The sequence below is a fragment of the Rhinolophus ferrumequinum genome, chromosome 18 (genome assembly GCF_004115265.2).
Source record: "Rhinolophus ferrumequinum isolate MPI-CBG mRhiFer1 chromosome 18, mRhiFer1_v1.p, whole genome shotgun sequence".
NCBI lineage: Eukaryota > Metazoa > Chordata > Mammalia > Chiroptera > Rhinolophidae > Rhinolophus > Rhinolophus ferrumequinum.
In genome coordinates this window covers 57931452-57955656 of record NC_046301.1, presented here as the reverse complement: position 1 = coordinate 57955656, position 24205 = coordinate 57931452, and the positions used below count along the sequence as shown (strand labels likewise).

The 24205-nt window shown below is 52.7% G+C and overlaps 4 protein-coding genes across 6 annotated transcripts; 2 read left to right on the top strand and 2 right to left on the bottom strand.

The window, feature by feature from the left end:
- Nucleotides 1–5132: 5132 nt before the first annotated feature.
- On the top strand, nucleotides 5133–9853 carry CLPP (caseinolytic mitochondrial matrix peptidase proteolytic subunit). The gene is made up of 6 exons (XM_033134452.1): nucleotides 5133–5369; nucleotides 5459–5530; nucleotides 6061–6157; nucleotides 7016–7203; nucleotides 8032–8137; nucleotides 9497–9853. The coding sequence occupies exons 1-6, from the start codon at nucleotides 5184–5186 to the stop codon at nucleotides 9667–9669; spliced, it is 822 nt and encodes a 273-aa protein (XP_032990343.1). The 5' UTR covers nucleotides 5133–5183; the 3' UTR covers nucleotides 9670–9853.
- Nucleotides 9854–12291: 2438 nt separating this feature from the next.
- Nucleotides 12292–13948, top strand: ALKBH7 (alkB homolog 7). The gene is made up of 4 exons (XM_033134453.1): nucleotides 12292–12601; nucleotides 13173–13346; nucleotides 13443–13567; nucleotides 13730–13948. Exons 1-4 carry the CDS (start codon nucleotides 12398–12400, stop codon nucleotides 13890–13892), a joined length of 666 nt encoding a protein of 221 aa, XP_032990344.1. The 5' UTR covers nucleotides 12292–12397; the 3' UTR covers nucleotides 13893–13948.
- Nucleotides 13949–14212: 264 nt separating this feature from the next.
- On the bottom strand, nucleotides 14213–14760 carry PSPN (persephin). Its single transcript, XM_033133375.1, has 2 exons — nucleotides 14607–14760; nucleotides 14213–14520 (listed from the first exon to the last, which is right to left on the bottom strand). Exons 1-2 carry the CDS (start codon nucleotides 14758–14760, stop codon nucleotides 14213–14215), a joined length of 462 nt encoding a protein of 153 aa, XP_032989266.1.
- A 2797-nt stretch (nucleotides 14761–17557) lies between these two features.
- Nucleotides 17558–24179, bottom strand: GTF2F1 (general transcription factor IIF subunit 1). Of its 3 annotated transcripts, XM_033135300.1 has the most exons (13): nucleotides 23980–24174; nucleotides 23731–23900; nucleotides 23603–23649; nucleotides 22946–23018; nucleotides 20905–21098; nucleotides 20337–20507; nucleotides 19590–19774; nucleotides 18902–19055; nucleotides 18647–18825; nucleotides 18460–18533; nucleotides 18237–18375; nucleotides 17902–18019; nucleotides 17558–17812 (listed from the first exon to the last, which is right to left on the bottom strand). In XM_033135300.1, the coding sequence occupies exons 2-13, from the start codon at nucleotides 23740–23742 to the stop codon at nucleotides 17608–17610; spliced, it is 1551 nt and encodes a 516-aa protein (XP_032991191.1). In that variant the 5' UTR covers nucleotides 23743–23900; nucleotides 23980–24174; the 3' UTR covers nucleotides 17558–17607. The 3 variants fall into 3 exon arrangements, with proteins under 3 accessions (XP_032991191.1, XP_032991192.1, XP_032991193.1); XM_033135301.1 differs by having other exon boundaries at nucleotides 18647–18822; nucleotides 23731–24179; XM_033135302.1 differs by having other exon boundaries at nucleotides 22946–23107; nucleotides 23731–24175.
- Between the last annotated feature and the right edge of the window lie 26 nt (nucleotides 24180–24205).

Genomic DNA, 24205 nt, shown 5'->3' with positions numbered 1-24205 from the left:
TAAGTGTTTACTGAGGGCCTACACTGTGCCGAACACCATTCTAGGTGCTGAAGTATAGCAGTGAAAAGAATAGAGAACTCTTACTCTGAGGAGCTTACACTTCAGTAGGGGAGACAGTAAACAAAATAAACAGTGAGTGTATCGTGCGGGAGAGTCAGAGGAGGTGAAGTCAGATCATCCTGGAACAAGACGAGACATCTTATCAGATTGTGTAGAACATTGTAGACTATTATTAGGACTTGGAGTTGAGTGTGGCAGGGAGCTACAGGACGGTTCTAAGAAGAATGACATGAACTCAGTTAAGTTTTAAAAGTGTTCCTTTAGCCACTGCAAGGAGAACAGGGGATCAGGAGTGGACACTGGGACAAACGGGAAGAGGTGACTGCAATTGTCCAGACAAGAGATAATGGTGGCTTGAGTCAGAGAAGCAGTGTGGTGAAAAGGGGCTGAGTTCTGGCTAAACCTGGAAAGTTGAGCCAACTGGATTATCCAACAGATTGGATTTGAAGTGTTATGAAAAGAGACAAATCAAGGACGACTCCCATGTTTTTCAGTATGAGCAAGCGAGAGGACGAAGAAGGGATACACAGGCTAGGCAATAAGATCACTGATTCATGTCTAACATGTTCACATTTAGGTGCCTAATTAGACATCCAAGGGGAGACGTGAGGGAGGGAGGTCTGGAGTTCAGGAGAGAGATCTGGGTGGAGAGATGAACCGGGGAGGCATCTGGGTACATAGGTATTTCAAGCCAGCAGACCAGATGAGATTATAAGGGGGTGTGGGTAAAGAAGCCCAAGGACTCGTCAAGGCAGAGGGGTCCCTTTAAAAGACAAATTTGATAAGAGAAAAACATCATTCATCGCAACAAAGACATCCACCAAAAGGGACTGCTTAAATAAATTAAGGGTTTCCTATATAATGGATGCTCTGCAGCCATAAGAAAGAACGATGCCGTTGATCATAGGCTGGGTGCTCCAGAAGCAGATGGTCAGACGGAATTTAGGGTCCAGGATATTTGTTAAGGATTAACAGCTATGCAAGGAAGAAGGAATGGGCAAAGGGGACTGTGAAGTTGAACTGTGCTTCAGGCTGGACAAAGCCTGGTCAACTGGTGAGGGACTCTAGAGTGAATACTGACCATCCAAGTGTCACATGTCAAGTCAGAATGACCGGGCACTAGTCCTCTGCCTAGCGCAGTCACTGGGTGTGGGCTGCCTGTGACCTTGAGCACGGTGGCTCACTGAACTGAGACTGACCCTAAATATGGAAGCTAGAGATTCCTGTTGACCATACTTCCCTTCTCTGGGTGGCAAATCCTTCCTTGAAGAGAGTTATGGAGATGGAAGGTAAGCTCTGCAAAGGCACGGAGTTTTGTCTTTTTTTCTTTGTATTTGCTTGTTTGTTTTGTTTTAGTCCTGCTGTATCCCGGTGCTGTGCACATAGTAGGTGCTCAGTAAATATCACTTCTGTGAACAAATTTTCCAACCTCCGTTGCAGCAAGGTGTGGCCATGTGACTAAGCTCTGGCCAATGGGATGTAAGCAGAGGGGTGGGCAGCAGCCTTCCGCCTTCAAGATTGGCCAGGATGCACCCTTTGCCTTCTTTCTCCCTTCCTCCATCTACTTTTTGAAATGGGAACATACTACCTGCAACTCCATTTTGGATCTTGAAGACAAGAAGGGCCCTACCCGAGGGATGGCTGAGGGTAAGCTGGAAGGAGAAGGTCCCCAGAGACTTCCTGGTACACAGCCACTCTACCCACCCTGGATACCAACTTCCAGACTGTTACTTGGGGAGAAAGACCCTAGTACCTTGTCTAAGACACTGGTACTTAGGCTTCCCTCTCTCAGAGTCATGCCGAACTAATAAACCTTGGACCAGAGTAGGCACTCAATAAATATCAGTTGTATAGATACTTGGTAATTTTTTTCATTTTAAAATTTAAATGATTCCATCAGTTCCCTTTTACTGGACCCTTATTTACAATGTTTTGCTAATGTGAGTGTGGGTCACGGTCTCCAAAGACAGCCATCATCAATTCTTTCCTTCTAGTCTGTCCCCGCCAAGAGTCTATCTCCCTTTTCCCTCCCCTTAAATCTGGGTTTGGCCCTGTGACTTGCAGGGCAAGCTTTTAAAAGGACAGGTAGCTTCCATTTCCTCCCTTTGGAAAGTCAGTTGCTATGTGAGAAGTAAAGACCACCATACTGTGGGGAAGCCCAAGCAGCCACGTGGAGAGAGAAGCCCAGCCCGCCCAGCTGAGGTTCCAGATGTGTGACTGAAGAATGTTTATCACAGATATTCCAGCCCTAGCAAACCCCACATGGAAAACAATCACTTTGTTGAGCCCAGTCCAGATTCCCAAATTCTGGGAAGTAATAAGTTGTGGTTGTTTTAAACCTCTAAGCATAGGGGTGCTTTGTAACGCAGCAATAGCTAACCAAGACAACAGGTACATAAACAATTCTGCCATTAACAGCCTTGTGGCCAAACATTGGTGCTCATCTTTGATCATTTCCTAAAAATGAGTAACTAGAAGTGGACTGTGCGAATTTGAAATTTGGTGTCAGGTTAGTTTCCAGAGAAGTTGTAGGATTATCCATTTACCCACAGCCTTTTCAATCCTCAGTGTTTCCATTTCTTTATTTTTAACTTTCAGTTTTTATCAATTCAATAGGCCTGTTTTACATTCATCTTAGAAAAGGTAACAGTGATCAGAGCTCCTCTCTGATCACGGAGTGATAACCTAAAACTGGTGGGATTTGCAGCCAAGAGCCAAAACAGTCATTCATTCATTGAGAATTTACTGAGCAAAGTTTGGAGGAATAAACAAACATCAAATATTAATGGAGTACTTACAACGTGTCAGGCACTGTTCAAATATTGCTTTTTTCCATTTCAGGTCATTGCCCACTTTAAGTGAGTGATTTTCAACTGGGAGCCATTCTGCCCTCTGGGGGGTACATTTGGCAAAGTCTGAGGTATTTCTGGTTATTAAGATGGAGGAAGGAATGCTGCTGGCATCTAGTGGGTGGCAGCCAGGGATGCTTCCCACATCGGACGATACAGGACAGCCTCCCCACCCCAACAAGGAATTATTCCGTGCAGAATGTCAACAGTGCCAAGGTTGAGAAACCCAAACACGAATGAAATGGAATAAAACAGGATAAAATAGAATAGAAAATATCAGAAGACATTGCTTAAAGTAAGGATATAAACATCATTTCATAAAACTTCTGTAGTTTTGTGTACTTGGACACCATATGAGATGTATTTCTCCTTGTGAGTCCTCATCAAAAAGTTTTGATAAACAGTGTTCCAAGGGGCACAGAGTTGAATAAGACTACAAAGCCTCTGACCTCACGGAGGTCACATCTACAGACAATAAAGAAGAAACAAATGAATTGATGGAATTGTTTTGGATAGCCAATTAAACAAGGCAAATGTTCCAGAGCATGCCTGGGATAGCAAGGGAGATCAGGGAACGCTTCTCTAAGGAGGTGACATTTGAGTGGAGACTCAGGAGCTAGATTCAGGAAGAGGACACAGCAAAGCTAGGTGACTGGATGGAGCTTGGCATCTTTGAGGAACAGAAAGCTGGCCAGTGTCACTGCTGGAGCAGAGCAGGGAAGGGAGGTGGGAGAAGATGAGGTTAGAAGTCAGCAGGGTGACAGGAAGCCAAGGAGAGGGTTTGAGGCAAAGAAGGGACTTCGTTCAATTAGCTTTTATGAGGATCACTCAGGCTACTGAATGAAGAAATAGCAGCGAGGTAAGGGACAAGGTAAAGCTGGAAGACAGACAAGGGAGTTACTGCGGGTAGTGACAAGGCAGAGGTGAAAAGTAGTTGAACTTTGGATAGAGCTGGTATCTAGGAGGCAGAGTGGGCAGGGGTTGTGGGGAAATGTCGAAGGGAGGGATGCAGAGGTGGTGACAGCTGATGGCCCTTCTCCCTAGGGTAGGGCGGGAGCTCAGGCCCTGAGGGAACCGGCTGGGAAGGGCCACCCACCTGACTCACAGTAGAAACTAGGACAGCCCTAGCTGCCCACCTACTTCCTCAGTCTTCGCTGAGGAAACACCACTCCCAGTGCCCAAATGCCAGCTCAACCCCCAACCCCTGCCAAGGAGGCCTAGATCTGGGCCTTCTGCCAGGGGTATCACCAAACTCTTCCACTTCCGTGTCCTTCTTTCTGTCTTGCCCCAGAGTCCATAGAGTGGGAAATGTGTGTGCCCTGCTCTATCTCCCCATCAGACTGGGATCCCCTATGGGCATGGAGGGTTACAAAACTGTCCTTATCTAGGGCACTCAGCATTGAGTTTAGAGTCCAGCCCTTTGGCAGTCTGCCTGTGAACTCCTACATATGCATCAAAACCCACTTTAAATGGACCCTTATTTGAGAGGACTTCTTGGAATCCCGTGGTTCCTGATCTAAAGCATCAGTAACTAATACACATCAATATGAGTAGCTAATACAAGCTGAGCACTTACTGCATTCCAGGCCCCATTCTGAGGATCGTAGGCACAACAACCCTAGAACTAGGTTATTATCATAATCCCCGTTTCACAGATGGGAAACTGAGGCTCAAGGACACACAACTAGTTAAGTAATGGAACCAAGATTTGAACTCAAATTACTTCAATATGCTGCCTCAGCAACAGGTATCCTTATATCCTTCCCTGTGAGACGGCTTTGATCATTGCCATCTTCTAGATGAGAAACTTCAGGCCCAGAGGGGTTAGGTAATGCACCTAAGATCACACAGTAAGTCAGCGCTTGAGCCCACACTTGGGCTCCCACAGCCTGGAGTCCCTCCCTCCATCCCACACATGACCATAGATGAATAGGAAGGTCTCGGTAGGAGTTGGTCCTATCAAGCTAGAAGCTCTCCAAGACCAGGTCCCAGTGAGCACAATGAAACTGATTTTTAAGATAAGTAATGAAGAGCAGAAAATCATGACGAATTTGTCGGTAAAGGGATTTGAACTAAAAGTTCTGAAAGTTCTCCAGCTCCGCCTGAGTTCCACTTCCTTCCTAGCCCCGCCCCCTCCAGGCTCCGCCCCGCCCCTAAACGTTCCCCGCCCTGTTTCCGGAATGGGTGACCTAATGAGCAAGCGCCGTGAGCGCAAAGCTCGCCGGGAGTTGTAGTTCGGCCATCGGACGGAAGCCGGAACGGACAAGCGGCGGGATGTGGCCCAGAATATTGGTGGGGGGGGCCCGGGTGGCGGCTGGCAGGTTCCCCGCGTTGGGGCCTAGCCTCGCTGCCCCCTTCCCCCCGCAGCGGACACCCAACACCAGCTTAGCCCTGCAGCGGAGCCTGCACGCGACGGCGGCCCGGGCTCTCCCGCTCATTCCCATCGTGGTGGAGCAGACGGTACTGCGGCCGACCCGGGACACGGCCTGAGGGCTCGGGGCTGGGGGCACGGCCAACTCTTGACCCTCACCCATATCTTTCTCCCCCAGGGTCGTGGCGAGCGCGCCTATGATATCTACTCGAGGCTGCTACGGGAGCGCATTGTGTGCGTCATGGGTCCGGTGAGCGCCCCGCGCCCGGATCCTCCCCTGCGCCCGCCTGGACCCCATGCGACCCTCCTTGTGGAACCCTCTAGGCCCCCTGATCTCTTCCCCTTGACTTTCCTCCCCAGGTTCCGCTCTGGTCCCAATCTGACACTCCACTTTCTGGTCACAGAAGCCTTCTGACCCTCCTCCTGGCCCCCGCTACCCTCCACTTCCTCCATTCCCTCTAGTGACTAAAGTCTAGTCCTTCCTGATTTCTGACTCCCTCCCTCACCTATGATCTCCTCCCCATTCCTGGGTTCCAGCCCTCCTGACCGCTTCCCTTCCTGTGCTCTGAGCCCACTGACTCCCCCCTTCCCGTGAGCCAAACTCCTTGGATCCCAACCACCCCCCCACATCTCCTGGATCCTGAATTCTTCCCGACCCGTCTTACTCGGGCTCTGACCCCCATCCTGGTTTCCTGATTCATCCCCAGCCACCCCCTCACCGCCTCCCTTAGCCTTCTCCCCACCCCCATCTGAGGACACCCGCGCCATTCCCACTTGCAGATCGACGACAGCGTCGCCAGCCTGGTTATTGCGCAGCTGCTGTTCCTGCAGTCTGAGAGCAACAAGAAGCCCATCCACATGTACATCAACAGCCCTGGTGAGCGAAGCCTCCCTTGGGTGCCGGGAGCGCTCCTTGGACACACTGGGTGATTCCCACCCAAGGGACCAAGACTCCCCCCCCCAACCCACCCCATCAGGGATGTTCTCTCTCTGGAGACAGAAAGGGTTCCGATCTTCCTTCAGAATCCCAAAAGAGTATGAAACCTCCAAAAGCTGCTTGTTCTTTGCTTTTAAGTCTAGGTTCACAGAACTTAAGCTGAACTTGACTCTGATCATACACATAACATTTTACCAACCTGACCTAGTTGTCAACATTTTAAAATTGGTTGATTCCACCACCACCACCACCACCACCCCGAAATAAAAAGAATAGCGAATCTTGATTGAGCACTTACTGTGTCAAGCGCTTTTCTAAGCAATGTATCATACACACATTCAACTTGTTTGGTCCTCATGGCAACCTCACGTGCTAGGTACTGTTTAGTTACCACAATCCACGAGGAGACCCTGGCTCCGAGAGGCTAAGTAATTTGCCCAAAGCCACACAGATGAGAAGTTGCCCAGCCAGGGTTCATACCCAGGCAGGCTGCCTCTAGAGCTTCACTCTTAGCTACCACATCTCCCAATTCCTAGTATCTCTTAAAAGTTTGGCAGATCTGGTCCCCCTGGGCCCATGTGCACATGTGGCAACAATCAGATCACTCTGGAGCACTCTCATTTTGCTCCTACCTGGCCCATGTTACCTATTTTGTCACCTCCCAACCCCCGGAGGTATTTGCAGATCCCTGCTCTAAAGGGCTACCTCCACATCAGCCCTCCCTGGAACAAGGGCTGCAATACAGAAAGGATGGTGGAAGGAGCCGGCACAGTCACTCACTTGCACCCCTCCCCGCAGGTGGCATGGTGACCTCGGGCCTGGCCATCTATGACACGATGCAGTACATCCTGAACCCAATCTGCACGTGGTGCGTAGGCCAGGCTGCCAGCATGGGCTCCCTGCTTCTGGCCGCCGGCACCCCAGGCATGCGCCACTCACTCCCCAACTCTCGCATCATGATTCACCAGCCCTCTGGGGGCGCCCGGGTGAGTGCCAGGCCCTGCAATCTGCTTCGGGGATGGGGGACAGGGGTCTAGACAGAGCAATGATGGTGGAAGTCATGTGGGGGTGTCAGTGTTTTAAAATGTAGGGTTTGTTATTGTGCAGGTATGGTGAGGTCAACTAAAGACGATTGCCATTGAAAAGGCTGTTACTCACAGTTTCCAGGAGGGGGCACACAGACGATGGCAGGGCCACACAAGGAATCATCAGGGTCGGTCGGGAGGCAGAGGGAGCAGGAGGAAAACTTGGCAAGAACCTTTATTGTAGTTTCTGTGGGAAAAAATTGGCAAGTCAAGATAAACAGGCTTACGACTGGCTAATTTGAATAACTGCAACAAGCTCTGGGATGTAGGAGCTGTCCCTAGTTGTCTGGCACCTGGTCCTGGGTGATCAAGGCAAGGGGACAGTGGTCCAGAGTCCCCAGAGGAGGTGGTAGGAATGTGGGCCCTGGATTGGCTGATTTGCACATGAAAGGTGTGCTTGTGGGAGAGCTATTTGCTGTATTTAAGAATTAGCTAGCAAAAAAAAAAAAAAAAAAAAAAAGAATTAGCTAGCCCTGGGATGGACCATTCCTCCAGGTCAATGAGGCCCAGACACAGAAAATAAGAAACTATATTTAATCCAGGGAGCCTTCCTGGTGGTGGCCAGGAGGAAGTAGGATGTGGAGGGACTCACAAAGCCCTGGCCCACTCACTGCCTGCCCGAGCACTGGTAGTCTGCAGTTCAGAGGGGGCTCCCAAGACCCATCTCCAGCCTCCCCGTGAGTGGCGGACACTGGCTGCAACCTTCTGCCTCTTGGGATGTTCCCCCAGGGCCAAGCTACAGACATCGCCATTCAGGCAGAGGAGATCGTGAAACTCAAGAAGCAGCTGTACAACATCTACGCCAAGCACACCAAACAGAGCCTGCAGGTGATTGGTGAGTGCCCCTCCCCAGGCAGGTCCCCCAGCTGCTTCCCTGTATGTGAACCAACTCAGAGGCAAGTGACAGACCTTGCGCTAGGCCAAGGCCTCTCTACCTCAGTACTATTGACACTTGGGGCCGGATCATCCTCTGGTGGGGGCTGTCACGGGCATTGTCAGATGTTAAGCAGCATCCCTAGCTGTCACCCACTTGGTGCCAGGAGCACCCTGCAATTTTGACCATACAAAACTGTCTCTAGACATTGCCCAGTGTCCCCAGGGGGATTTGAGAACCCCTGTTGTAAGCACTTTAAAAAGACCAATTTACAGAATCCTCACAGAAACTTCATGGAGATAGGTCAAAAGGTTTGAGCAGGATCTTCAACAAAGAATATTCCGAGTGGCCAAGAAACATACGACGAGATGCTCACCATCTTTAGTGATGATGTTTCATCATGACATCGTGAGTTATGAGGGAAAGGCACGTTTAGGCCACAAAGAGATGCCATTTCAATCCACTAGAACGACTGAAATAGAAAATACTGACAACACTGAATGCTGACGAGAACACGGAGCAACTGGAATGCTGATTCACTGCTGGCCAGAGTGAAAATGGTGCAGCCACTGAGGCACTGACCTGCAGCTCCCTGACTTCAGCTGTCTGGCACTACTGGCTAAGGCTAAATATGCGGAAAGATGCAGGGTTCCTCTGCTCAGCATGTAATTGAGAGAACTGAGTGCAATGTCCACCAAAGATGCTGACAGCAGTCCTGTTCATACAAACAGCAAATGGGAAAATACCCTGATGCCCATAGCAATGGAGTGAGTGAGTGCGTTAGTGGAGGGTTACTCACACAGCGGAATGCCAAAAGCAATGAGAGAATGGTCCACAATGACACACAGCAGGCTGCATGGACCTTGGAAACCTAGAGCTGAGTGGAAAAGAGTAATACTGTGATTCCATGTATGTAAAGAACAAAAACAGGCATAATTAATCTATGCTGACAGACTACTGTTAGGATACTGGTTACTCTTGGGCAGGAGTTAGTGACAGGAAGTGTGCCTGAGCGGGGTTTCAGGGGGGTCTGGCAACATCCCATTTCTTGATCTGGATGCTGGCCATGTGTGTTACGTTCAGTCTGAAATTCACCATATTATCCACTTCCGATCCATGCCCTCTCCTGGATGTGTATTATCCATCAATAACAAGTAAAAAAATTAAAATTTCAATAGGTATTTTAGCAATGGGGAAATTGAGGCATAAAGGGGGAAGTCAGGGTCACACAGGGAAGAAGTGGCAGAAAGGGATCCAAACCCAGCTTCAGGTCTCTGCTCTTAACCACTCGTCCTGCCTCCCCCTCCCTACCCTCTGCAGAGTCAGCCATGGAGAGAGACCGCTACATGAGCCCCATGGAGGCCCAGGAGTTTGGCATCTTAGACAAGGTCCTGGTGCACCCACCCCAGGATGGTGAGGACGAGCCTGAGCTGGTGCAGAAGGAGCCTGTGGTGGCGGCGACGGCAGCAGAACCTGCCCCAGCAAGCATCTGAGTGGACTTCACCCTCTGGAGGAAAGTTGAGGGGCCATATGGTGGGGCTGTAGCCCTGCCCGCCCCTCACTGCCAAGCCTGGACGGGCCCCTTGAGGACCTCTGGATTTGGGGGTGCCCCTAAGGGCAGGTATCCTGGCTGAGACACTGTGATTTTAAATTAAATCTTTGTAGTCTTTGCTCCCTTCCTGTGACACCTGGCCTCCCTGCTCCACAACCATGCATGTGCTTCACACGGTCCCTTCTGCTTTCATCCTGACCTGGAAACTCTGTCCTCCATCTCCCTAACTTCAGCAACCTCAACTGAGTGCATACGCCATTCCAGGCACTGTTCTGGAGGCTGTGACACATTGTGAAGAAAACACAAAAATCTCTGACCTCAAAGAACGTACTCTTGTGGGGGTAGATAGTTTGAAAAACAAAATCAGGGAAAGAAGTATGTAGAGAGACTGTGTGTGTGTGTAGATGGGGTGGGCAGCGAAGGCCTTGCTAAGAAGGTGACACGAGCAAAGACCTGAAGGAGGTGAAGGAGGGAGGCATTTGCTATCCTGGGACAGAGCAGTCCTGGCAGAGGGCATAGCAAGTGCAAAGGCTCTGAGGCAGGAAGGGCCTGGCACCTGGAAGGAGCCACAGGCTGGAGTGGAGTGAGTGATGGGGAGAGTGGAGAAGAATGGGGCACAAAGTGGAGGATTACAGATCTCCAAAGACTGGTAGGCCTTAGCAAGGAGGGGGTGAGCCACAGGGTTTTGAGAAGAGGAACAGAAAGGATAACTATGGCTCCCATGCGGAGGTGGGATGAGTACAGCAAGCTCAGAAACCGGAAAGCCAGTTAGGAGACTGTTGCAATGATCCAGATGAAGGCTGACAGCGCGGCCAGTGGTGAGAAGAGGTCAAATCCCTGCCAGGTTTTAAAGGCAGGGCAGACGGGATGTGAGATTTGAGAGCGAAAGTAATCATAAATTCCAAGGGATTGGCTCAAAACAGCTAGGAAAATGGAGCCATTAACAGACAGGAAGGCTGGGGGGTTGAGCAGGTTCATGAGCCAGGATCAGAAGCTGATTTGGGACATTTTCAATGTCATATGTGCCTCAGACATCTCAAGGGATGGGTAAGTCTGGGATCGGGGTTGGAAATAAAAATGTAGGAGACATGCGTGTCAATGAATTAGCAGTCAGGCTGAGAACTGGCAACTAGACTTGGCACGACGGAAGTCACTAGTGGCAAATAAGAGCACTTTTTGATGCTGGGGGCGCCAAATGCCAGTTTGGAGTGAACCCAGGAAGAATGGGCCAGAAAATACTGGAGCTAAACAAGTCGTTCAAGGAATGACTAAAGGAAGCAGAGAACATGGGGCTGCGGCTGGAGGGAGAACGGGTGACTTTTAAAATTTTTTTAAGTCAAAAGGACTTTTTAATTTGACTATCTTCATTGGTTACATTTGGCTAAATTTTCATTCTGGACAATTTTATACACACAAATAGAAAATACAGGATGTGGCCTCGAGTACCCATCACACCAACAATTACCAGTTCACGGCCAGTTGTGATAAGTCCTTCCCTGTCCCCCAAGGCCCTGGATTACTTTGAAGTAAATCTCAGTTCTCATTACATCTGTAAATATTTCAGTATGTATTTCTAAAAGGACAAGTAATCTTTTAAAAGACAACCACAATACCATTTTCAAACCTAAAAGTTTACAGTACTTACTATGGTCAAATAACCAGTATCCAGATTTTCCCAGTTTTTTTTTTGTTTTTTTTTTAGTTTGTTCAAATCAGGATCCAAATAAAGTCCATACATTGCAACTAGTTGATAGATCTCTAAGTCTCCCAATCGCCCCCTTTTTCTTCAGTGTCTTTCCTTGAAATTTACTTGTTGGTAAAACAGGGTCGTTTGTCTTGCAGACTTTCAGTCTGGATTTTGATGACTGGGTCAGGAAAGGTGGTGACGTCCGTCCTTGGAATTTCCCATAACTTGGTGTATAAACCTAGAGAAATCTGATAGGACTCAGGTTCCACTTTTTTGCAAATAACCTCTTAGTTTGGGTTGTGTACTGCCATCAGGAGGCACAGAAAGTTCACTTGTCCCACTTTTCGTGTTTGGGAGCCAATGAGAATCTTTGTCTAGATCCACTATATATTGCAGCAAGGGCTGCAAAATGGTGATATGCCAATTTTACCAAGAAGAAAAGAATTGGGTTTGTTTGGTTTTTGTTTGTTTATAAGATGCAAACCAGCCTGTTTGCATGCTAGTGGGAATAATCCCATAAAGTGGATGATGCCTCGCTTTGACCTTTGGCCACAACCCCTAACTCTGAAAACTTGGCCCTATCCCATAAACCTGCCTTAACATCACGCCCCTGACCCCTGTGCCTCCGACCCCTTCATCTCAGACTGAATGTACTCGACCTTTAATCTTCAGTCCTAAGGCCCAAATTCTATGACTCCAGACCCGGGACCCCAAGCCAGATCCTGCCTTTGCGCCCTGGAGGATGGACTTGCCGGACAGCCAATAGTCTAAACTACTGACGTGATGGCGCCCAATAGCGCAGCAGAGGAGGCGGGCTCTAGCAGGAGCCAATAGCTTGAGAGGGCAAGCTGTCGCCTTGAACGAGAGGCGGGACGTTAAAGAAAGCCAATCCGTGGAGGGGCACGGTGCAGCCGCAGCCAATGGTTCTGGGGCGGGGGCGTTGCCCCGAACCCCGTCGGTTCCACTCCCGGGCTCCGGGGCTATGGCCGGCAGCTGGCAGCTGGCGCGGCGGACGTTGTCCGGGCCGAGTTGGGTGCGAGGCTCGGGCCCCGCCGTGCTGAACCGCCTGCGAGACGCAGCTGTGGTGCGGCCCGCCTTCCTGACCGCGGCCGAGGAGGAGACGCTGAGCCGCGAGCTGGAGCCCGACCTACGTCGCCGCCGCTACGAATACGACCACTGGGACGCGGTGAGGCGGGCAATGCTGGAGGCGTGGCCCCGTCGGGGCGTAGGGGGCGGGGACAGGGGAATGGAGCTCTGGGATGGGATGGCGCTACGGCTGGGGGCAGGACCTTGGGGATGGGGGCGGAGTCTTGAAGCATTGGAGTCATTGGGGCCAGGGAGAACACTTTGAAGACAAGAGCAGGGCCGTAACTGGAGGCAGGACCTGAAACTGAGGGGTGTTTGAGGGACAGGAGCAGGGTTGGGACAGAAACGGGTGTGGAGCGAGATGAGGAAGGGTCACGGGTTGGGGGCGGAGACTGACACCGAATTGAATATTGGGGCGAAGTCAGCACTAGGGAGGGATTTGGGACTGAATCCAGCCTCAGTGTGGGTACCAAGTACTGAGGACAGACTAGATGGGGCAAGAGTTTGAGACCCAGGATCATAGCTTAGATAGGACCAAGTTTGTGAGTTGAGGGCGAGGTCAAGGGTCATGCTGGGAAAACCAGCCCCTTGCTCTGCATTCTGTCCCTCCACATCTCAGCTTCTCAGTTCCCCCCGGGAGTTGCCATACTTGACCTGAGCTCTCTGTGCAGGCCATCCATGGCTTCCGAGAGACAGAAAAGTCGCGCTGGTCAGAGGCAAGCCGGGCCATCCTGCAGCGTGTGAAGGCGGCTGCCTTTGGCCCTAGCCAGACCCTGCTGTCTTCAGTGCATGTGCTAGACCTGGAACCTCGGGGCTACATCAAGCCACACGTGGACAGCGTCAAGGTGGGCAGAGGCCAGAACCTTCCAGCTCCCCCGGGGAGGGCCAGGTAGGGGGTGGCCAGGCCAGAGCCAGACCCACCACCATGCTGCCTCTTCCAGTTCTGCGGAGCCACCATCGCCGGGCTGTCCCTGCTGTCTCCCAGTGTCATGCGCCTGGTGCACACCCAGGAGCCAGGAGAGTGGCTAGAACTCTTGCTGGAGCCACGCTCTTTGTACATCCTCAGGTACTGTCCAGCCAAGGAGTCCCCATCCCACCGCTCGTCAGACACCACCCAGCACTTCATTCAGCCCCCACAGCAAATACTACCATCCCCCACGCAGCAGAATCTCAGCCTGAAATAAGGGTGCCCTCACCCTACTCAGCCACAGCCTGTTTTCTCTTACAGAGATTCAGCCCGTTATGACTTCTCCCATGAGATCCTTCGAGACGAAGAGTCCTTTTTTGGGGAGCTTCGGGTGCCCCGGGGCCGACGCATCTCGGTGATCTGCCGCTCCCTCCCTGAGGAGATGGGCCCAGGGGAGCCTGGGCAGCCACCCCCAGCCTGCTGACCCCCAGCTTCTCAGAGACACTGTGTTTGTGAATAAAATTGGAGAGTGGACAAGCCGGCATTCCTTGCACTGGCTCTTTGCTGGGGCTGGGATCTTCAGGGGAAGCCGAGGGCCCCACTTGCCCACCCACCGGGAGCTAAGGTGGCAGGGTCAGGGTGCACCCCACTGAATACAGAGTCGCAAGGCTCCAGGAGCAGTTTCCTTTATTGTGTTGCTTGCTGGTGGCCCCAGCCCACCCACTTCTCTTCTCGTCATCACAGTCTCCAATAAATAAGGCAGCAAACTCCTGGTGTGGTTGCAGGTCCCTAGGTTGGGCACCCTCAGCCGCCACAGCCGCAAGCAGCCGCTGAGAGCTGGGGCAGCCGCTGCCAGTGGTGGCGGTCATCGAGGAAGGCCACATCAGCATAGCGGGTGGGCCGGCAGCAGGGGCCACCGTGTGCTCGGCCCTGGCCCCGCAACCGGGCCAGGGTCAAGCCGTGCTGGGTGCGGGCACCTCGGGGACAGCTGCCAGCGCAGTAGCGGAAGATGACTGTTTCCTCTGAAGCATAGCCCAGGCCCAGCTCCACCACCGGCAGGGGCAGGCTCCACAGCTGGCACGGCCCAGGTGGGGCTCTGCGCAGACGGGCACCTGGGGGAAACAAGGGGCAACTGATAGTGGGCATGGGCTGGCCAGGAAGGAGCTGGGCAATCAGGCGGGGTCCTGGAGGTCCTTACCCAGCTGTGGCCTCCAGGTTCCTCTGTCCGCTGCTGGCTCAGGTGAGAGCGTGCCCTCCACCACCGGAGCCCCTGGAGCACCAGGGCCCCCGCCAAAGCCGAGCTGCAGTGACAGGAGCAGCAGAGAGCTGAGCAGGACTCTTCCTGTGGCCATTGTGAAGGCAGGTCCTGAGGGGGGTGCCCTGCGCTCTCAATTTATCCCCATCTCGGCTGGGGAATAACCTCCTCACTGCCAGCTGCTGCTGCCCAGGCACGAAAACCCCCATGTCCCCCACCAGCTCCCCTCCGCATCCTCAGACCCAGGCAGGCGGGCTCCCTCTGCCCCGCATCCTGTGCTTCTAAGTGTTAAGGGCTCACCCCCCCATCCAGACATTCCACAGACCCATGTCCGACATCCTCTCCACCCCGATTGACGATTTACGAGAGTTGTGGAGACTGCCAGGGCCCAGCCCAGGGCTAGCAACCGGGGTCCCCACCAACCTGCTGTTTGGAGGGAGAGGTGGGAGGAGCCCCTTGGGTCCCCTTCCCACTCAGGCAGGGAGCTGAGGCTCAGGAGCCCCTGTGTTAGGCACCATGTGGAATGGGTGTCTGTTGAAGAGGTGGGTTGGCAGGTGGATTAGCTAATGGGGACTCTTCCATCATGACTCCTGCCTGGAGGATTAAGACATCATGCCCCTGTCTCCGGGCCTGGCTGAACCAGCATCAAAACAGGAAAAGGGAGAGGCCTGGGGACAGCCAAGAGCTGGGACACAAGGGGCAGGAAGTTCACCCTGAAGGGACTCCTAGAAGGCCCACCTGAGGACTCTGGGGCCTCATTGCCATCCCAGTGTCCAGGGCACCGGAGTGCAGGTTGACTCCCACTGGGTTTCAGTGGCAGCTGCAGGTCACAATGACTTCCATACCCAGCCCAGAGTGACGCCTGGGAAGTGAGATTTTGTCCCTCACTAGTGAAAGGGGGCCTCCCATGCGGGGTTCTGAGGATAGATGGCACATTTAGTGTTTAATACAGTGCCTGGCACTGAGGAGCTTGTAAGAGCTTTTGAGGCAAAGGATATTCAAATAGCTTGTGCATGTGAGAAAGGTGCTCGACCTTACACAGGTGAGACTGCACCCAACATTGGCAAAAATCAAAGTTTGCTTCCACATGGCTGGCATGCATGTGTGACCCAGGCAAACCCCTGCGCTGTGAGTAGGAGTGTAAGTTGGTAGCAGTTGAGCATTTGCTACTGAAACTGTAAATCCCATCCCTTTGACCCTAGAAACCCACTTCCAGAACTCGTCCTCCACAGATGAGTGAAGACAAAAGCTCAGAGCTATTTGTTGCCTTGCTTGTATCAGCAAAAGATTGGAAATGCCTGCAACTCGAGCTAGAGTGGATTGCTTCAATCATTTTGGTGTGGTTGTTCTTACTGCAGTGCTTTTTGAGACTTTCAGACTCAATAAGGGGGGGGGGGGGGGGGGAACCTCATCCAAAGTCACCCAGAATTTAGAAACACAGATAGGACTTGAAACCAGGTCCTGCTGAATGCCAGGCCCCTGCTTCCAACCACTGGGGCACATGGCCTGGCCTGGTAGGGAGGTCTTAGACTGCAGTCCACGTGGCAGAGTGCAGGGTGAAAGTGCCAGGGCAAGGGGTGAGGCGTCTTTCCTGCTGCCCCAAAAAAGGCCTAGCGGAAGCACGGGGAAGGAGGTTGGACCGACCTGGGACATTCCTAGGAGTTAGCCTGACATCTCAGGCATTTGCGATTGGCAGCCAAGAGCCTGTGGAAAGAATTTTCCACCTGCAGTTTCCAGTCTCAGGCGAGATGGAAGCCTGATGTCCTGTCTCCAGCTGCATCACTCAGGACAAAGGTTCAAAATTCCATTTCCAGCAGCATTACTGTCTGTGAACTGGGAAAGTCCTCCCACTATAGAATACCAATGCTACAAAGAACAGCAAGGCTACAAAAAACAAATGCATAACCAACTTGTAAGAAAATAAGGAAAGCCCCAGAAACATCACTGGAAAGCTGAAAAATAGGGCCCAGATGCCAACATCAGCAATAAAAGGGGTTTGGGTTTCTGCCAACACATAAGGAGAGCCCCGGAGCTAAGAACTATCCAAAATGGGCTCAGGCTGGGACTCCTGGCAGGAGCAAAGGCAAAAACCATCTGGAAGGACTTCTCTGCAAAGTAGACCACTCAGGAGTCCCACAGATAAGAGCTCCAAGCTGGCCACCAGCCCCCCTTCTGAGATTACAAAACACAAGAGTTGATCACAAAGTCAGAAGATAGAACAAGATAGCCATGAGCTTCAGGTACTGACCTGTCTGACGGAAACTATAAGACAAGGATGCATAAAATAAAAATATGAAAGAAGGAATCAAAAACATTAGGGGCAAAACACTCAAAACAGACCAGCTGATCTGAAAGAGAAACTAAGTACTTAATGGGTTAGTGGTGGGTAAGCCACAGCTAAAGAGAGAACTGGTAAAGTGGAAGACAGACCTGAATAAATTACCCAGAATTTGAAATAGGTTCTAAGAGGCACCTAAAGGTTCCGGAAGGAGGTGCCGGAGACAATAGGCAAAGTAAATTGAGGTTTTTCCAGACTTATCAATGCCAGGTCCTGGGAATCATGAAGCAGGTGACAGATGGGGAGTGGGACCCATGACAGTGAGTGTGTGGAATTCAAGAGCCCCTGAAGTGGGGCAGCCGGATGGCTCAGTTGGTTAGAGTGCGAGCTCTTAACAAGGTTGCCGGTTCAATTCCCACATGGGATGGTGGGCTGCGCCCCCTGCAACTAAAGATTGAAAACCATGGCAACTGGACTTGGAGCTGAGCTGCGCCCTCCACAACTAGCTTGAAGGACAACGACTTGGAGCTGATGGGCCCTGGAGAAACACACTGTTCCCCAATATTCCCCTATCAAATAAAAAAATTTTAAAAGAAAAAAAAAAGAGCCCCTGAAGTTCTGGAGACTAGAGTTTATTTATTGGGCAGACGGGGAGGGGCCAGCCCCTCACTCCTTGAGGGAGAAGTGCATCTTGTCGTTGATCATCTTGCGCTCGGGGTTGAGGCGCTTGAGGATCTGCGCAAGCACGTTCACTGTCTGCTCGCTGCTCAGCCCCGTCTTCTTGGTCTGGAACTTTTTCAGCAGGTCCTTGGTGGTCATGGGTTTCCGCGTCAGGTAGCGGCGCACGGCGTCCTCGGTCACCTGCACATCGCTGAGGAGCCAGTGGAAACTGGGGAAGTGAGTGGGAAGCCCCCCTGCCTGCGGCCCCCGCCCTGCCCCTGCCATCCTCAGCCAACTTACCCGCTGCTGGGCGTTGACTTCCCGGACTGGGGCTGAGGAGTTGACTTCCCGGACAGGCTCTGGGACCCTGTGTCAAGGCGTAACCGCTTGGCTGTTGTGGTCTCGTTGGTCCGCTTCCCTGTGGGAGCAGAGGAAGGGCTGAGGATTAGAATTGGGAGGCTGGACCGTGGGGAAAACCCCCAGGTGAGGTGGTGCCAGGACTATGGGCCCACGAGGCTCAGGGGTAAATAGGCGATTGCCCCGAATTTGGGCTCAGATCCTGCCGCTCAGTGGGGAGAACGAGGACAGAGGTCAAGAGGTCACAGTAGGTGGGTTGGGGCTGGAAGGCCACTCACCCTGCTCCAGCTTGCTGGCAGCCGCCCGCAGGGTGGAGGAAGTGTTGCCACCATCTGTGCTGGGTGTGCCTGGCCGGCTGTTGCCCCTAGAGCTGCCCCCCGATGGCTTCCGCTCCCTCTTGGGGGGCGTCTTCTTTTTCTATGAATTTTGGGATCGGGGATGTGAACTGGAAAACAGGTACCACGTCCACCCCCACCCCTCTGCGCCAGGGCTGGGCCTTACTGCCATGAAGAGGGCCGAGGAGGCCTCACTGTCGATGTCACTCTCCTCCGAGCTGTCTGACTCGTCACTGCTGTCTGTAAAGACCAGAGGAGGGGTGTCAGGCCCAGAAAGCCCTGCGCCCACCCTCAGCTCTGTCTCAGAGAAGGGGTCTGAGAGGCAGGGGGCAGGGACTGATCGCCGAGCCCACCTCTCCTCCGCTTCTTCTCCTGCGGCGTAGGTGCCTTCTTCTCTTCCTCCTCCTCTTTGTCCTCCTCAGGCGGCTTCTCCTCCTCGCTCTCACTGCTCTCACTCTGCTCATCCACACCCTTGGGTCCCTCCTCCTGCTGGATGACCTTGGGCTTGCCCTCCAGCTCGTCCTCAGAACTGCTGTAAGAGCCGGCAGAAGGTGAGTGCATCCGTCAGGCTGGCCCGGGCTCTCACTGCCACCTCCCACCTGCCTCACCTGGACCCGTCAGACATGTAGTCCACCTCCTGGCCCTCAAAGTCCCCATCGTCACTGTCCTCAAAGGCCTCATCGTCCGAACCCTTCTTCTTCTTCTTCTTCCGGCCCGCCTTGGTCATCGGCGCCTTCTTCTTGGCCTTGGGGGCTTTGGCACCTGGGGAAGTGGAGGAGGGCTAAGCACTCAGCATGTTGGGACATTTTGGGGACCTTGCCAATACGGGAGAGACACCCAGAAGTAGCCACGTCTTAGAGAAAGGAAAGAGCTTGCTGAGAGGTGCATCTCTTACACGCAAACCAACCAATCCCAGGTCTATACCGCCAGCCAGCCCCTTTCTCTAATCTCACACTCAGGGATGCCCTGCCCTAAATCACCCCTGGAACCAACTGGCCAATCCGAAGTGTTCATCCTGCCCTGCCTTGTCTTTCCCTCAGAAGCCCCGATAAAGGCTGTGGCCGAGTCCTTCCCATCACTCCTTTCCGCCTCCTGCCAACTCTGGTGCTTCACCCAAGTGGCCCTGTGGTGTGCTGTGCCTGCCTCTCATTTCCCAGAGGACGGTGACTCAACTTTTCTTTCAATGGCCTTAACCTCTCCATGCTGTACTGGGCCACCTTTATAAATTAAGCCCCAGGTAGAACTCAGGCGGCTGTCCTGACCACCCTGGCCACCAGGGGGCTCCATCCAGCTCACCCTCCTCGCCGCTCGCCTCGCTGTCATCAGAGGACATCTCTAGGTCGTCCTCCAGGTCATGGATGCGCAGCTCAGTGGCCTTTTTGCGGCCACGCTTCTCTTTCTCCTCATCCTCCTCGTCCTGGTCCTGGTCCTTGAGGCGTCGCTGCTGCATGATGCTGAAGTGGTTCAGGACTTTGTTCCTCCTGTGGGCAGGGGTGAGGGTACAGTGAGATCTGATACCTCACTGGGTATCCCCAGAGGGGACCCACAGACATGACCAAGGTGATATGAGGGATGATCTGACGCCAGGGGACTCACACCCTAACATCACACAGGGAGAGCTGGCCCTTCAGTTCCCTCTGCCCCAGGGCCCTCCAGGAAACGGTCTGGGTGTGGTGTTGGTATCCCAGCACTTCTCGGGCTCAAGACCAATCTCAGGCAATAGACACCAGCCTGGGAGAACACAAGGCACCCAGGGACACCCTGCCTTGCTCTGCCAATTTGTGCTCCAGGGCTCAGCCCAGCCACCACCTCCTTAGCTCTCACAGGACCCTGTGTCCTGATGGTTTGGTGTCCTCACTGGACTGGGAGCTCCCTGAGGGATGCTGGGGTCTGACGTGGTCACCATGGAGTCCCCAGCTCCCAGCTCGGCACACAGCTATGGTGATGGACCCCATTTACAGTCATTGTGGGCCCCTGCTGGTGAAGCTGGGAATGACGATTCTGCGTCCTGCCTCCATCCCAGCCCTGCCCAGGCTCACGCACCTCTCCCACTCCTCCTCGGCCTCCTCAGCGGTGAGCGTGCGGTGCCGGGCCAGTGGCGTGAAGTTGTACCAGTTGTGCACGGGGAAAGCCTCAAAGGCCCCGTCAGGGCACTGAGTGAAGATGTAGTAGGACGTGTTCTCTGTCACGCCTCCCTTCTTTATGCCCTTGAACCTGCAGAGGGACATACATGGTCATGGCCTGGCCAGAGGGACCAGCCCTGGCCCACCCATTTCGCCCTCTACAGAGCCACCTGGGTTCTCCAAGCAAAATCGGAGGCTGGAAGGCCTGAACCATGGCGACCTCCTGTCCTCCACCCTCATACTCTTCCCCCCCAAAAGTCCAGACGATTTTACAGAGTGTCCTACTCTGCCTATAAGGACCAACGCAGGTGCCCGGGCTTCCTGCATCCTGGTCCTTAGAGCTCCTGCACCAGCACCAAGTCAGTTCATCTTCAAAAATAAAACCTCACGTGAGAGGACATGCTGTCACCCTAGTTGTGCATATGGGTCACAGAAGTTCACAGAGAGCCCCTAGCAGAGGGCAGGCACCTGTCGCCACCACCACTTACTTCCTCCCTGATTTGCCATTGACACGGAGCAGCCAGGGCTGGTCCTCCGGCCGGAACTCCTTGAGGATGATGCCATACTTCTTCCTCCGAGCCTCCTCCCGCAGCTTGCGATTGAACTCACTGCCCGCGCCTGACTCAGGCATCTCCTCCTCTTGGTAAATCTTCTTGTTGCTCAGGTCACGCTCCAGCCGGGCCTGGAGGGACAGGGCAGGGAGCAGGAAGCAAAACCTCTCATCAGGGTGTCTGCCTTTGCTTGAGATGTGTCCCCACCCCCAAGAACACCCTATACGCCCCCCCAGACTGAGCTGCAGATACTCCAAGCCAACTTCCTGCTTGGCAAACAGGGGGAGAAAGTTGGCACTCAGTGAATGTGAGTGAAGGGATTCAGGCAAGCCTTTCTTATACTACGTCTATTTTTGCAGCTTTTGAAAGTTTGAAATTATTTCCAAGTAAGTTAAAAAAAACAACAAGTGGGGCTGGCCCGGTGGCTCAGGCGGTTAGAGCTCCATGCTCCTAACTCCAAAGGCTGCCGGTTCGATTCCCACATGGGCCAGTGGGCTCTCAACCACAAGGTTGCCAGTTCAATTCCTCGAGTCCCACAAGGGATGGTGGGCAGCACCCCCTGCAACTAAGATTGAACACGGCATGCTGAGCTGAGCTGCCGCTGAGCTCCTGAATAGCTCAGTTGGTTGGAGTACATCCTCTCAACCACAAGGTTGCTGGTTCGACTCCTGCAGGGGACGATGGGCTGCGCCCCCTGCAACTAGCAACGGCAACTGGACCTGGAGCTGAGCTGCACCCTCCACGGCTAAGACTTACAGGGCAACAACTTGACTTGGGAAAAAGTCCTGGAGGTACACACTGTTCCCCAATAAAGTCCTGTTCCCCTTCCCCAATAAAAAAAATCTTTAAAAAAAAAATTTTGTTTAAAAAACAACAACAAGTAAAACCATTGTGGTTGGTCAGGAAAAACAACCTGCTTGGAACTGGCCCTCTTCTCTCTGCATTCGATTCTGGACCGCCCCGTGAATTCAGATGCCATTAAAGGCTGAGGTTTTCCAAATTTCGATCTCTGGGCAATTTAGCAGTAGAAATTATTTTGAAATGCATGTCTATAATTCTGCCCTGGCGCTCACCCCTCCATATCCAATCCATCAACAAACGCTGTTGGCTCCACTTCCAAAACACACCATCATTCAATCGCTTCTCTTCTTGTTTGCCTCGAGACCATCATCGCTCACCATGACCAGAGCTATCGCCTCAACCCTGCTTCATCTGCCTCAACCCCACAGAGATCACTTTACAACACCCTGTTTCAAACCCTTAGTGGTTTTTGCTGCAGACCGAAAGTTTGTGTGTCTCCGCCACAAAATGCATACGTTGAAACCTAACTCTCAAGTGGGATGGTATGTAAGGGTGGGGCCTTTGGGAGGTGACTAGGTCATGAGGGTGGAGACCTGGTGAATTAGATGAGTGTCCTTAAAAAAAAAAAAAAAAGACCCCAGAGTTCTCTCGCCCCTTCTGAGAGGACGGTGAGCGAGAAGACTGCTGTCTATCAACCAGAAAGTGGGTTTCACCAGACACCGAATCTGCTGGGGCCTTGCTCTTGGACTTCCAGTCTCCAGAACTATGAGTAATAAATGTCTATTATTATTTATAAGCCACCCAGTCTATGGTGTTCTGTCAGAGCAGCCCCAATGGACTGAGACAGTTTCCAAAGCCCTTTCCAGAGCTTCTGACAACGGGGGCTCTGAGCTCATCTACAGGTTGTCTCCCCTTCCCTTGCCCAGATAAATCTAGGCCCAAAATGCCCATCAGTGGGCACAACCCCTAAATATTCTCCTTTCAGAAGGCCTCCTGCAGGGCCTAACAAATCTTATTCAAAGTGATGCCCAGCAGCTCAGCCCGGGCCCTATTCATCATTTTTCGGCACTGGGGGAGTGCTGAGAAAACTAAGCCTTAGATACTATTACAACTAAGCAACTATTATAACCACCGAGTCCAGGATCAAGTTCTAACCCCTTTTGGAACAGGGACTTACTTGATTCCAAGTAGCGAAGTTGACTTTATCGGCTGCATTGAAGGCCATGATGTTGTATTTTTTGGTTGTATTTCTGGAATGGGCAAGAAGAGGCAGTGCTCAATCAATCCATCCAACAAACTCTCCCCAGTTCAGCCCTTCATGCCAGGCAATGATGGGAGCCTTTAATACACCCCAAAGGTTCCCAGTCAGTCAGCGGAGCCAGATCCATACTCCCAATCCCATATAGAAGAGACAACGATTTAGGGGAACCCGAGATGTGGGGATAATTTGGAACTCAGCCCTGGAGAGAAGAAGGGAGGGCAAGCAGGGAATGCTTCCTGGAGGAGGAAAATACTGGAACTGGATTTTTGGGATCAACAAGAATGCAGCAGCATTGTCAGCTGGGAAAAAGGTATTCCTGGCAGAGGAAATACTAGGCCAGGGGCTGCATCCTACTGCATATTAACGCACTAAGAATTCATTCATTCCTTCCATCACTCTGTTCAAAAAACAATGATGCCATAGATAGGCCTCAGCTCAAACCCAGCCCCGCCCTCAGGTCGCTGCCACTCAGGAGGTGGAATCACAAGCAGCGCCGGGAACGCCTAGAGGCTTGGGAAGGTTTTAATCCCTTTTTTGGGGGGTGGGGGGTGGGAGGTGGGATTTGGGACTTACTTGGGAACTCGAACGACATACTCAGTGATATTATGGCTGCCGGGGCCCTGCGGACAGAGAAAGCGAGAGGCCGAGTGAGGGGCTGCAGAAGCCGCCGCAGGGTCTCCTGAAACCCGCCACATACTTACGAAGGCCGCCATGGGCAAGGGTCAGCGGTTAGGGTCTGATCCGATCCGGGTCCTTTTCGTCTCTTCTAGGGTCCGCGACCCTCTGTCCGGGGGAAGTTGCCCTCGTGGTGTCGGGTCACTGGCCAGGATCGAGGACCCCAAGTCCGTGGTGCCACCGATCCAGGGAAAAGCTACCCGAAAGCGGCGCTCAGTCAGCTTTCCGCCTCAGCGGCCGCTGCTAACACGTCTGCGCCTGCGCCGCCGACTAACGTGAAAGCGAAACTCTCCCGCAGGCCGCGTCACGATGGCAACTTCCCCTCTGCCCCGGGCCCTTCAACGCGCTGTCACCTAGTTTCCCGGTCCCTTTCAGAGCGGCGAGGCAGTCCGCGTCTGAATTAAGTGCCCCCAGCGCGCGCACACCGGATGACCGCTTTACACAGGACGGCTAATCTAATCATGACATATGGGCACGCCCTCCCCGTGAGATCGTCACGCA

What these genes read in the sequence shown, in the direction of transcription:
- ALKBH7 (XM_033134453.1), top strand. Translation starts at nt 12,398, where the DNA reads ATGGCCGGCAGCTGGCAGCTGGCGCGGCGGACGTTGTCCGGGCCGAGT. An exon ending in AATACGACCACTGGGACGCG is followed by an intron (nt 12,602 to 13,172) that starts GTGAGGCGGGCA and finishes CTCTCTGTGCAG; the next exon opens with GCCATCCATGGCTTCCGAGA. An exon ending in CACACGTGGACAGCGTCAAG is followed by an intron (nt 13,347 to 13,442) that starts GTGGGCAGAGGC and finishes TGCCTCTTCCAG; the next exon opens with TTCTGCGGAGCCACCATCGC.
- GTF2F1 (XM_033135300.1), bottom strand. An exon ending in ACTTCGCTACTTGGAATCAA is followed by an intron (nt 21,099 to 22,945) that starts GTAAGTCCCTGT and finishes CTGTCCCTCCAG; the next exon opens with GCCCGGCTGGAGCGTGACCT. An exon ending in GCCGAGGAGGAGTGGGAGAG is followed by an intron (nt 19,775 to 20,336) that starts GTGCGTGAGCCT and finishes CCCTGCCCACAG; the next exon opens with GAGGAACAAAGTCCTGAACC.
- PSPN (XM_033133375.1), bottom strand. Translation starts at nt 14,760, where the DNA reads ATGGCCACAGGAAGAGTCCTGCTCAGCTCTCTGCTGCTCCTGTCACTG. An exon ending in AACCTGGAGGCCACAGCTGG is followed by an intron (nt 14,521 to 14,606) that starts GTAAGGACCTCC and finishes TGTTTCCCCCAG; the next exon opens with GTGCCCGTCTGCGCAGAGCC.
- CLPP (XM_033134452.1), top strand. Translation starts at nt 5,184, where the DNA reads ATGTGGCCCAGAATATTGGTGGGGGGGGCCCGGGTGGCGGCTGGCAGG. An exon ending in CCATCGTGGTGGAGCAGACG is followed by an intron (nt 5,370 to 5,458) that starts GTACTGCGGCCG and finishes TTTCTCCCCCAG; the next exon opens with GGTCGTGGCGAGCGCGCCTA. An exon ending in AGCCCTCTGGGGGCGCCCGG is followed by an intron (nt 7,204 to 8,031) that starts GTGAGTGCCAGG and finishes ATGTTCCCCCAG; the next exon opens with GGCCAAGCTACAGACATCGC.